The sequence below is a fragment of the Vombatus ursinus genome, unplaced genomic scaffold (assembly GCF_900497805.2).
Source record: "Vombatus ursinus unplaced genomic scaffold, bare-nosed wombat genome assembly UNPS02009173.1, whole genome shotgun sequence".
NCBI lineage: Eukaryota > Metazoa > Chordata > Mammalia > Diprotodontia > Vombatidae > Vombatus > Vombatus ursinus.
Genome location: NW_020948951.1, coordinates 1,650,302 through 1,662,506, shown reverse-complemented (window position 1 = coordinate 1,662,506; position 12,205 = coordinate 1,650,302). Strand labels below are relative to the sequence as shown.

Below are 12,205 nucleotides of genomic sequence, written 5' to 3'. Positions count from 1 at the left end.
GTGTGTGTGTGTGTGTGTGTGTGTGTGTGTGTGTGTGTGTGTGTGTGCGCGCGCGTGCGCGTGCGCGTGTGCATGCATGGATCTGAAAACACGGGAGGAGGCTCGCTCTGAAAATCACTGAGTAGAGATGAAGCTCCGGGATTCTGGGGTGGGGAGGGTGGGCTCTTTGAGTCAGAGAAGGTACCCTTTGTCAGTGAAGGGGGCTTCTGGAGACTCTGAGGAGTGGGTTTATCTGAGTCTTGTGGGCTTTTTGTCTTAGAGCATAGGGTCTTTGCCAGAGTCTAGCATTAGCTATTCTGATACAAAGACAAAATGAAACAGTCCCCCTGCCCCAGGGAGCTGCCATTTTACTGGGGGGAGACAAGTTCTCTTATAAGTAAATCCAGAGTCATTTCAAGGGGCAGCAAGAGCCAGGGGATGAGGAGAAACCGAGCCTTGAAGGAAGCTGGCCATGTCCGTGGGCAGCTGTGAATGAGCTAAGAGATGGGGAGACAGTGAAGATTAGAGAGATGATTGTGAGGGCGCTTGGTGCTGTACAGAGCTAAGTTCCTCGTTATTGGAAGGGTTCCAGTAAAAACCAGAAGACCCCAGTTCAGATTCGGCCTCTAGAGTCTCCGTGGACCAGTTCACTTAACCTCCTGGAGCCTCAGTTCATCATCTGTAAAACGAGGGCGGCAGAGGTGGGTAGGATGGGCTAAGATGTTCTTTGAGGCCTCATCCCACCTCCAGATGTATGATCCTGTGATCTCAGGGGACAAATGAGAGGCATCTTGCCTTGGCCAAGAGAGGGGCCACCTAATCAGAGCTGGTGAGAATGGGGTTTTTAATGACTTTTCTTAATACGGTGTGAGGCTTGGTGAGGTGTGGGAGACTTGAGGAGACGGGATGGGTCTGGGGAGATGCCCGCTGGGACGTCCCAGACCGATGGCCGGGAGGAGGATGGAGGGAGGCTGTAGGGGGCGCTGTTTGAAAATCTGTGGAGGGAGAGTCTATTGTGGGAGCTGGGATGGGGGAGAGCGGGCACTCTTGAATCCCTGCCACCGAGTGCACGTGTCTGGGCCGATTCCCACGGCTGGCCACACGGGGGCAGTGGGGAGGCTGAGCCGCAGGCGCTTTGAACTTGGCCGCGGAGCGGCGGCCTGGGACGCGAAGCCCTCTCCCGAGGTGTCAGCTGCTCGCCCCGTCGCCCCAGGGAGAGGGGCGCCTTCACCTCCGCTTCTGCTCGTCCTGGGGGCGCTCGGAGATTCGGGCGGTGCCATTAGGAGGCGGTGTTGGTGTACGGGGTGCAAAGAACGTCGGCCTTGGAGTCAGAGGACCTGGATTCGAATCCTGCCCCTGCCTTTGACCAGCTGGACGACCACTTTGTCGGGCACCCTCCCTGTCTGTAGACCAAGGAGGATGCACTTAATGGCCCACCTCTAGTCCAACACACAAACACACAGACGCACGCACGCACGCTCTCGTTTCTCGTCCATCCCACAGCCCTGGGGGGCCGGGGCGTGGGAAGGGACTGGACAGCTCCAACCACGTGTTCTCCGGACCTCGGGTCACTTTCTCTTCCAACCCAGCGGCCCGGCTTTTGCATTTCCCCCACCCTCCCCGTGGGAGGGGGCGGGGTGCCCCGCTGCGGGCTGAGCCTCGCTGCAAGCCGGGGGGCCCCCCGAGCGGCTCGGCAGGGGCGGGGGAGGGGGGCGGCTGAGTCCCGGAGCTGGCGAGCAGGAAACACCTGGCGGGGCCGCGGATGCAGCCTACGCGTGCGGCCGGGCCGGCCTCCGCCCCCGGGGGGGGGAGGGAGATGGGGGTGGGGGGAGGAACGGAGGGAGGCGGTGCACAGCCCCGGCCCGAGCCCCCGGGACCGCACGGCCCCTGCTCTGGCCCTCAGTCTCCCCGTCTGTAGTGTGAGGACTTCTCCTGAGGTCCAGTCCTCAGTCCTCTGGCTCTGAGGTCTCTGTGACTCTCTACCCATTGTGGGACCTCTTGTGCCCAAGGGTGGGCGATAAGCCACCGCCTCCCATCTTTCTAAGGGAAGATTGTTTTGCAAAGTAAACGTTGTGCGGGCTTGGGCTCTTGTTTTACTTTCGGTAGTCAGTTAGACAAGTCAGGGTTCTGGCATCTCATCTATCTTTCTGGGCCTTAGTTTCACCATCTGTACAAGGAGGGGGCTGTGTAATACCTAAGATCTCCAGTGATTTCTTTGGCGCAGGGAACTCCTTAGTGAGGACACTCACCCTACCAGTACAGGTAGCCACCTGCCTGCCTTTGCAATTTATAGCCTCAAAAAGTGACTTGCTCAGGGTCACATAACTAAGATGTGACAGAAGCAAGATTTAAACCCATGTCTTCTTGGCTTCCAGGCCTGCTCTCTATCAACTAAACCACACCGCCTCTCAATTATCTATGTGTAGGTATATGTGTGTGGGATTTATCTCTCTCTTTTTTTTTTTTTTTTTTGGTCCAGACCTGTGATTTCATCTGCGTAGAGAACTCCCAATATAGAAATCATAGGGAGAGAGTTACCTGTGGGCACTGAAAAGTTTTGTACTCTAGTCATGGTCACATAACTGGGTCAAACACAGCACTTTTCCTGACTCCAAGACTGATCCTTGATTCACAATTTCAAGCTGCCTCTGAATTGTCTATAGGCATGTGCACACACTGCTCTGTATTTGTGTGTGTGTGTGTGTAAATGTATCTTCACATGTGACTGTGTTTGAGTAAGTTTGTATGTATATGTGGGTATCTGTGTCTGTATGTATAAATATTTGGGACACTGATCTATGCAAATAATAGTGTCAGTGACTGGGCATCATCACCTCTTCTCCCCTACACCCCAACAAGATTACAGCCCATTACCCCCATGATAATCTGTGCCAGGAAGTGGGGCCTGAAACTCAAAGAGTTTTCCCCAAATCACAAAGCAACTTGACAAAGAAACTTTCCCCAAGTAATCTGAGAAGAGGGAGTCAAAAATGGCATGTCTGTTCTGGGGAATGCCCAGTTCCAACTCCCCTACTTCCATCCTAGCCCTGGATCCTGCCTTCAATCCAAACAGAGAAAAGCACCTCCAGTCTATGTTGTCCAACATTTTCTCAAAGTGTATTTCTGAGGTTCCTTTTTCCTTAAGATGAGGTGAGGCTGAATTGGAGTTAACCTGGTTGTGTGGGAAAATCACTAAATTTGGAGTCTGAAGACCTGGGCTCAAATATCCTCATCTTGTGTGATCTTAGATAAGTCTTTTATACTTAGTTTCCCTAGCTAACAAATGAATTTTGGAATAGGACTCTAAGTTCCCTTCTAGCTCTTGAAGCTAGGCCTGGGGTGAGGGGAGGGGGGAATTGGAGGTCAGAAGTGGTAGACACCCTGGAAAAACTCCTCTCTGGGGCTCTTTCCCATCCACCCCAACTCTGTATGGGGGAAAGGAACCATTTATCCCATGCTGTCTCTATAAGCCTTCTCCAACTGTCTTTTATGTATCTGTTTGTCTGTCCACCTGTCTATCTAGGGATGTTTTCTGATCTATAGCCTATATCAGATTGCTTGCAGTCATGGGGAGGAGGAAGGGGAGGAAGAAAGGGAGAAAAAAAATTGGAACTCAAAATCTTATAAAAATGAATGTTGAAAACTATCTTTACATGTAACTGGAAAAAATAAAATACTATTAAGTGGATGTTTTCTAACTCTAAGCTGGGGGCGGGGGGCAGAATAGAGATGAGTTCCCATCCAAGTGTCCTTGTGGGGAGGGAGGGAAGTGGAAAGCTAGAAAAGACCTAGTTCCCAAATGGTGTAACCTCAGGGACCCCATGTAGTTTCTCCCCATTCTCCTGGGTGTGGGAGGGGGCAGTTGTTGAGGACTGTAATATTGCCAGAAAGCCCAGATCCCTGCCCCGAGGCTTCCAGAGTCTCCTAGTACAATTTCTGAGGTTGCTTTGGCCCCCTGTGGATCCCCCCCCACAATGTAGTCACAATAGACAGGGTGGAGGATGGGATTGGGCAGGGGGAGAGAAGAATAAAGCCCCAGGAGCCCCCTCCTACAGTGTTTAGGGCTCAAAGGCCTTAGGAACTTGGGACACTAGGGAGGAGAGATTTATTGGGGGAAAGGGAGGGTATTTAAAGAAAGAGGAACAGAAGCTTATGAAGAGGGCGTCTGAACATCCAGTCACAGGATCAGCAACTCAGTGAGGAGTGTGCCCTTCCTTAACCATCTGGATCCACAGCCTTGAAATCCAAGTCACTCCATAGTAGGGGGGAGGAGTGTTGAGGGGGATTTGAACGGGGTTAGGGAACAAGCTAGACTAACAACTAGATATCCCAGAAACCCCTCTCCTCCCAGCCCTAAAGGGCTCAAGTTGAGAGTAGGAGCTATTGGGGGAGGGGAAGTAGAGAACGGGGAGTGGTAAAGGTCCTTTAGACACTTCCCCAAACTGGAAGGGCCTCATGGTGCCTCAGCTCAATATTTTATACCACCCCCACTACCTCCTCCCCAAAAGGGAGCCTGGTGTGGTGGAAAGAACAGTGGATTCAGGGCCAGATGACCTTGATCTAATTCCTGGATCTACCAATTACTTGGTGACCTTGGACAAGATCTCTGGCACTCAGTTTCTCCATCTGTAAAATGAGGAGAGAAGTTTTGTCTGTCTTTAAGGTTTCTTCCAGCTCTCAAATCTGTAATCCTTCTCCTTTCCCCCACTTTAATTAGGAGGGAAAGAGTCAGAGAGAAACTCCACAGAAGAGCAGAAGGACTCATTTAGGGGAAAGAATTCCAGAGAAGAAAATTACTTGGCCACAGTCATACACCCTGTACAGTTATTGGCCCAGCTGCTGCTCGAACCCAGTTCTTCTGACCTCCAAATGGAAGTATTCCACAGTGCACATGTTTCACAGACAGGCAATGTGCCTCCATTAATCAGAAGTCATGAGGAACTCTGACATCTTCTGGGGGGCTAAGGAGATGGGAAATAATGATGGTTGTTCTTTAGCTCCCACCTGAGGTCTAGGCAGCAGTCAAATGGGCAGGGTCTTGACGACCTGGTGCTTGAAGATCCCTGCCCATTTCCTCCAGGGTCGGCACCAGCCCAGAATCCTTATCAGCCCTGGCCAGGCAGTCCCCAGGCCTTATCTGCCCCTCCAGAGCATCCTCCGCCTCCGGGGAGGAAACCCGCCAGAGGAGGGGGTGGTGAAGAGGGCGGGCTGGGAGGGATGGGGGCGGGGGCCACGGCAGGCAGCGTTTCCTCTGAGCAGCACACTGAGTCAGGGTGGAGGGAGCCTGGCTGGACCCAGCGGCTGGAGGGGGCAGCCCTGGAGGATCCTGGAGGCAGTGGGGCTTGAGGGTAAGAGTGGGAAGGGATTGGGGGGGGGTGGCACACAGTGGGTGGCAGATGATTCTGGGATCTTAGACCCTGACCTACAGGGCCTAGAGCCCTCAGACCTTGGCACACATGTGCCAAGGGACTCTCATGCCCTGGCACTTAATACCCTAGGCCTCTTAGACCCTGATACACATGTCCTGGGGCCCTCAGACCCTGGTTCAAATATCCTAGGCCTCAAATGCTGGCACACACACCCCCGGGCAAAGAAAATTCCAACCCAACCTTCTTTGGATTCTAACCTAACCTTCCCCCCTGGGCTTTTGATTCTTCCTCTAGGACTAGGGCTTGAGACTCATGTTCCCTGCCCCCAGGGAAGGCCCCTTTCCCCACCCAAAGAAGAGTCTGATCAGGTGAAACCCAGCTGAAGGAAACTGCTAAATCCAATTATCAACCCCCAAAATCTCAGAATCAACCCCCAAGATCAAAAGCTGGAAACCACAGGCCAGACAGATTTGCCTGAGAGGGTTTCTTGCTGGGGTTCAGGTGTGCTATTCTGAGTCCCTGGTTGTGGAGCAGGGAACCAGGGGAGCCCCAGTACTCAATGAATACATTGCTAGTGGCTGGAAATTTTTGGTTGATGGGAAAACTGATGTGCATAGGGGTTTGTGGAACAGGCCTGCCTGAGATCACATTGGAAGGATGAAACTCAGGGACAAACCCCCAACTTCCTGTGACCCCCTGATCTCTCCATTCCTCCCACATTTACTTCTGGGGCCTAGTATCCCTTAGAGGCAGTGTGGTGTAATAGAAAGAACCCTAGTTGATCCTGAGGATTCCTTCCTTCTTACTTCCCCAGGAGGGAGGCTGTGCCTGGTTTCTAGTCTGAGTCCCTGGGGTTAGCCTTCTGAGAATAGGACCATGCCCTTCCCAGATCCCACACTCAGTGAAAAGAGCCCTCTTTTGTTCAGTCAGGAGATACTAACTCCATTGTCTGAATCTTGCTTCAGACCCAAGTCTGAACTAAGCCTCTTTGAACCTCAGTTTCCTCATCTGTAGAGTGGAGATAATATTTCTAAGACCAACTTCACAGGCTCCTTTTAAGGCTCCAATAAGATCATGTGTGTCAAGGTTTGAAGTCTATCTAAATATTATTATTATAATCCTTTCCTTCAGGCTACTCAGCCCAAGGTACCCCCTTCCACCTTTCACTCACTCACCTGACAGTGGTGGCTTCCCAGTTTCTCCTCAGCTACAAGTTTATTAGACCATAACTAGGATCAGAAGAATTTGATGTGGAAGAGCCTGAGAGAAGATCTAGTGCAAACGCCCTCCTCGTTTTATAGATGAGGAGATTAAGGTGAAGGAAATGCAAGTGACTCACCAAGGTTGCCCTAGCAGTAAATGGCAGAGCAGGATTAGAATCCAAGTCCTCTGACTCTAGACCAATGGCCCCCCAATATAAGCAGTGTAAAGGATCTCGGACTGGAGCGGAATGTAAAAATCATCTGGTCTAACTCACTTTGCAGTTGGAGAAACTGAGGCCCAGAGAGAAGGGACTTACCCAAGTAGCCCAACTAGTAAGTAGCCCAGCTGGCATTCAAATACCAGTCCTTTGGCTTAGAATCTAGTGCCTTTTCCACTTTCCCTTTTCTGGAGGTCCCCAACTCGGGAATTGGCTTGGGATCTGAGTATAGTGTCTCAGGGATTGGGAGGCAATGAAGATGGAAGTCATCAGACATCATTCCCTTCTTGACTGCTTCCCCCCTGCAGGTGAGCACCAGTCCCATTGAGGGGCCATCATCCTCTGGGTCCATGTGCCCTCCGGGGGACTCTGTGAAGCTGGGCCACACCATGATGGAGAAACTAGAGGCTGTGCCTACACTACCCTGCTCAGTCCCTTCCCCAGCAGCCAGCAGCAACTCCCCTGTGTCTGAGCCTGAGCCAGGCACCCCCCAGGATGGGGACAATAGCCACCCTGCCTCATCCCCAACACCCCCAAAGCTGCCTCCCCATGTGCCTGTCATCAGCCTGGGCCACAGCAAACCACCAGCCATGGCCACCACCGAACTAACCACACCTCCCCCACTGCCCTCACTAGTCCCACTTTCTGCCCTGACAGCTGGCCCACCCCCACTGGCCTTGGGTAGCCTGCTCCCGACACACTACCACCCACACCCCTTTCTAAGCAGGTCAGTCTTGGGCTGGCTCTATTTCCTCAGGGTTGTGGAAGGGGGCCCTAGTTCTAGGGGAAAAGGAACTGGGGGGAAGGGGACACATCTCACCTACCCTGAACCTGTTGCCCTGGTGTCCTGGGCCCCTAGGCCTGGGGAGGGGAGGGTAAGAGGGTCTGGGCACTCAGTGACCCCATGTCCCTCTCAGTGTCTACATCGGCACCACTGGCTCCTTCAGCATCTTCCCCAGCAGCCGACTAAAACGGCGGCCCAGTCACTGTGAACCTGACTTGAATGAAGGTAAGTGTGTGTATGTGTGTGTGTGTGTGTGTGTGTGTGTGTGTGTATGTATGTGTGTGTGTGCTCTCCAGCTCCTGAGCACAACCAAGCAGGCCACCATAGTGGTGTGCATGGCTCCCCCTTAAATGGAACCAGGAGGTCCCCAGCTCTCAGTCTCAGCACTGTCACCCAGAGGTACACAAAGAAATCTGCCCATATTGTCACATAGAAAGTCACACACAGCAGTGACAGTCATACACAAGGAATCACCCCAGATACAGGAATACATAGTAACAGTCACAGAGACAGTGACAATGACAGCCATAGCTTCACACAAAAAGAATCAAAGCCATATAGAGACAACCACACACTGTCACACATAAACAGTCAGACAGTGATAGCCATACACAGAGAATTCAACTTTTTTTAGGCAACTACTATATGCAAGACATGTATGCCAGGTCCCAGTAATACAAAGACAAAAAGAAAACAGTCCCTGTGCTCATAAAGTTTCTGTTCCACTGAGAGAATGCAACATGTATACAAATGAGTAGGTAAAAAAGGTGATTTGAAGGAAAATAACTTTGTAATGTAAATTTATATGAAATAAGTCTATAAAAAAGGCAGATCAGGGAATAGTAGTATATCTTAGAGGTAGTAAACATTTTGAGCAGGGATTGAATGACCTTTTGTTTCAGGAATTTTCATTTGGCTGCTGCTGAGGGATGGGTTAGAGATGGGGAGAGAAAGGTAACCAATATGGAGGCTATTGAAACAGTCCAGGCCTGAGAGTTGATATGGGCCTAAACTAAGTTAATAGTGATGAGGAGAGAGGACAGATAACAGGGATGTTGTGGAAACAATGGTGAATCTTACCTTGGCAATCGACTGGATAAGGATGTAGGTAGATGGACAGTCCTGGATAGGTGGCGGCTGCACGGGACAGCCATGCCCAGCCACAGTCATTCAGATACTGCACGGATGAACGGACTCACACACAGAATTAGTCATACAGTCACAGACACCTCATGTACAGACCAGTTACCCAAAACACTGCTGAGAGATACAAGAATCTGTACCAGAGAGCCAATAATTACAGAGCTTGACCACCACACTAAGAACACCCCTGTACAGGTGAATACCTCTCCTTTCCAGTCCCTATATGCTGTGATCCTATGACCTGAAAGGATTGTCTACATCAGGGATCCTTAAGCTGGGGGTAGATTTTAAGAGGGACATGAACTTGGATAGAGGAGGGGGAGTACACCTTTATTTCACTAATCTCTAACTGAAATTCAATTATTCAAATACCTCCTGAGAAGGGATCCCTAGCCTTCAGAAGACTGCACAAAGGGTCCATGACACAAAGGTTAAGAACTTCTGAATTAGATGTGCCCCGGAACCCTGCCTGTGGGGGAGAGGAAGCCCTAACACATAATTCCAGGACACCAGGAAGGGTTGGCACATACCCTGCAAGGAAGAACAACATGGGTGGGTTGGAAGTTGGGAATCAGGTATAACTGTGGCCCACCCCAGGACGAGAGGGAGCTGGAGGCCTGGATACACCTCCAGTCTAAACCTGGGGTTCAAGGAGGCTGGGCCTGGGCAGCCTGAGTCCTCAGCGGGATGCAGCCTGTAGGGGGTAAGACACTGGCCCCCCGACACACCTCTCTGGCCGTTTTCCTTCGCAGGTCACCAGCCCCTGAAGGTGGCTCGCCGCGTGTTCACCAACAGCCGGGAGCGCTGGCGGCAACAGAACGTGAACGGGGCCTTCGCAGAGCTGCGCAAACTGCTGCCCACGCACCCGCCCGACCGGAAGCTGAGCAAAAACGAGGTCCTTCGTCTCGCCCTCAAGTACATAGGCTTCTTGGGCCGTCTGCTGCGGGACCAGGCGGCCGCCCTGGCCCCGGCCCCGGCTCCGGCTCCGGTCCCAGCTGGGGTGGCTCCGCGTAAGCGGGAGCGCAGCGGTGCGGGCGTGAGCGTGGGCGAGAGCACACGCCGGGGGCTGGGGCGCAGGGCAGAGGCCGTGCGCTCCCCTCCAGCCCTCCAGCCCACGGCCGCTTCCCCCCACCCAGATGGAGCTGAACAACACATCAAGAGCGAGTGCTCTCTGCGGGACAGGACGGCCATGGGATGCGAGGCTCGGTGACCCCCGCGGGTAGAGATGGGAGGGATACTACAAGAGGCATCTGCGCGGACCCCAAGAAGGACACCGCCCCAGAAGAGAGAAGGGTCTTCCGGAGAGCAGACCCTTCACGGACTGCCCTGAATATTAGCAGCACTGCCCCCCTCCTCCAGGTCAATCCCCGAGATCAAATGAATCTACGTGGGAAGAGGGACGAGGAATATGCAGGGGTCGTCAATGGGGAGAAAGGGGTGTCCTGGCTCCTGGAGGGGCCGGGACACCGGTCGAGGTTGCCCTCCTCCCAGGCACACGGTCGGGGAAGATGGGCGAGAGGGCATCCAGTGTCTCCAGAGGTCGAGCTCTGACGCTACCTCTCGTCCCCTTGGCACTCTAAGCCCTCCCCACTACTGCCGGCTTTAATGCGTTTTGCAGTCGGCCCAGCCCAGGAGCCTAAATATCCTCCTGGGCGGGGGGGGGGGGGGGGGGGGCGGCACGTTTCTTTCGGGGTTGGGGTCCAACACGAAGAACAAAGCGGACATCGAAGAAGTGCTTCATTATTCCCGCCGGGCCGATGCCTTGTGGAAAGGGGGGGGGGACGGAGAAGGAATAAAAAAAAAATTTTTAAAGTGTTAAGAGCTGGAGAGGGATCTTAGACAACTAGCTGAACGTTCCTATTTTACAGACCAGCTAGGCAGCATAGTGGATAGAGGGCTGGCCCTGGAGCCAGAAGGACCTATGGTCTGCCTCAGGCATATACTAACCAGAGTGACCAAGTTACTTAACCTATCGGTTCTTTGGGCAACTCTCTAAGTCACAAAGAATGTGCCGATCTGCACTGAAGTTTCCACATCATGAAAGCTCAGGTCCAGAACCTATGCCATCCAACAAAGAGAATCCAATCACGGAGACTGTGGTCTATAGGGTGGGCGAGGTCGTAAGTGGCTTCTCTCTTGGTCTCCAAGTCGTGGTGGGGGAGGAACCTCAAACTAGCAGGGATATGACCCTCTCCATGCAGTTTCTTTCTCAGACCTGGGAGTTTCCCGACACAGCAGGCCTTTTCTGAGTTCCCCAATTCCCTTTCTCGGTTGTTTGTGAAATCACTTTAGAGCCTCAGACACTTCACCCCAGTAATTCTGGAGGAAATGGGCGTTATCTTCACCCTGAAATCGATTTTTGGAACTCTTTAAGTATGAAGTAGGGCTTTTTGCTCCCCTTGGACAGTGGGGTTGAAGTACCCAAGAGCCCGAAGAGTCCTAGAGTGAAGTGCCCAAAGGTCGCACAGGTAGTCAGTAGTGGAACCCAGATTTGGACGTAGAGCTCCAAACTCCAGTACTCAGGTCCAAAAAGCTCCAGGAGACCCCAGATTTCCCAAGGATTCAACCCACCCCGCCCTCACCGCCCCCACCCTGCGTCCGCTCTCGCGAGGGTTCAAGGTCTCTTCGTCTTTGTTTTTTCTTTATTTCTTTATTTCACATACACATTAGCCATTCAATGGAGAAGCTGGAGAGAGTCAGGCAAAGATGGTGTAACAGAAGCGCAGTGACAGGGGCCAGGGCGGGAGAAGGGGCAGGGGAGGGGATGGGGAACATACGGGCTGGCTGCCTACCTGCATTCCGCTAGGACACTGAAAACCCAGAAAACAAAACAGACAGTAAACTACCCTTGTTTCTTATGTATCTCAGTGCGGAGACGGGGAAGGGAAGGGAGGGGGACCAGGCTGAAGGAGGAGCAAAGGGACAGGGGGATGCTAAGGGGAAGCACACCAAATCCATTAGTACTATATAGAGATACTCATATATACTGCGTTTCTTAGCCTAAGAAGAAACTTGTTTGACGGGACGGGCGGCTTTGCTGTCCGCGATGCTGGTGCTGTCCGGGCGCATGGATCTCCGGGGAAGGGGGCGTGAAAGGAAAGGGGGGTAAAGGGCTATAGTGCGGCTGGCCCAGGCTGGCTTGGGGAGTGGTGTCCGGGGGAGCACCCCGGGGGTGGGGTGGGCTGGGGGCCCTTGGATTCTCCATTGGGAGGGGAGGGGGACAAAGTCCTCTTGACTTTATTGCTCCTTTTTTTGTGTGTAATTTTGTTCAGCGTAGTTCGGGTCGGGCGGAGGGTCTGGATTGGGAATGAGAATAAAGATTCATCCGATCATCTGGTCCACTCAGCCCCTTTGGGAGCCAGAGCTCGGCGATCGCTCCACCAGCACGGGGGAGGGGGGGGGGGGGGTGAGGAGAAGGCACTAGGTTGGCCGGCCAGCGCGGTGTGAGGGGGGTGTAAGGCAAGTCGATTGGGTTGTGTTGCGTGCGTGTTTGTGTGTGTGTGTGTGTGT

The 12,205-nt window shown here is 52.9% G+C and overlaps 1 protein-coding gene across 1 annotated transcript; it reads left to right on the top strand.

Moving 5' to 3' along the window:
• Positions 1–5,196: 5,196 nt before the first annotated feature.
• On the top strand, positions 5,197–10,357 carry LYL1 (LYL1 basic helix-loop-helix family member). The gene is given in 5 exon segments (XM_027851154.1): positions 5,197–5,275; positions 5,278–5,327; positions 7,077–7,495; positions 7,686–7,777; positions 9,448–10,357. Coding segments are annotated over 5 exon segments (1,098 nt in total). The 3' UTR covers positions 9,906–10,357.
• The last annotated feature ends 1,848 nt before the right edge of the window (positions 10,358–12,205 follow it).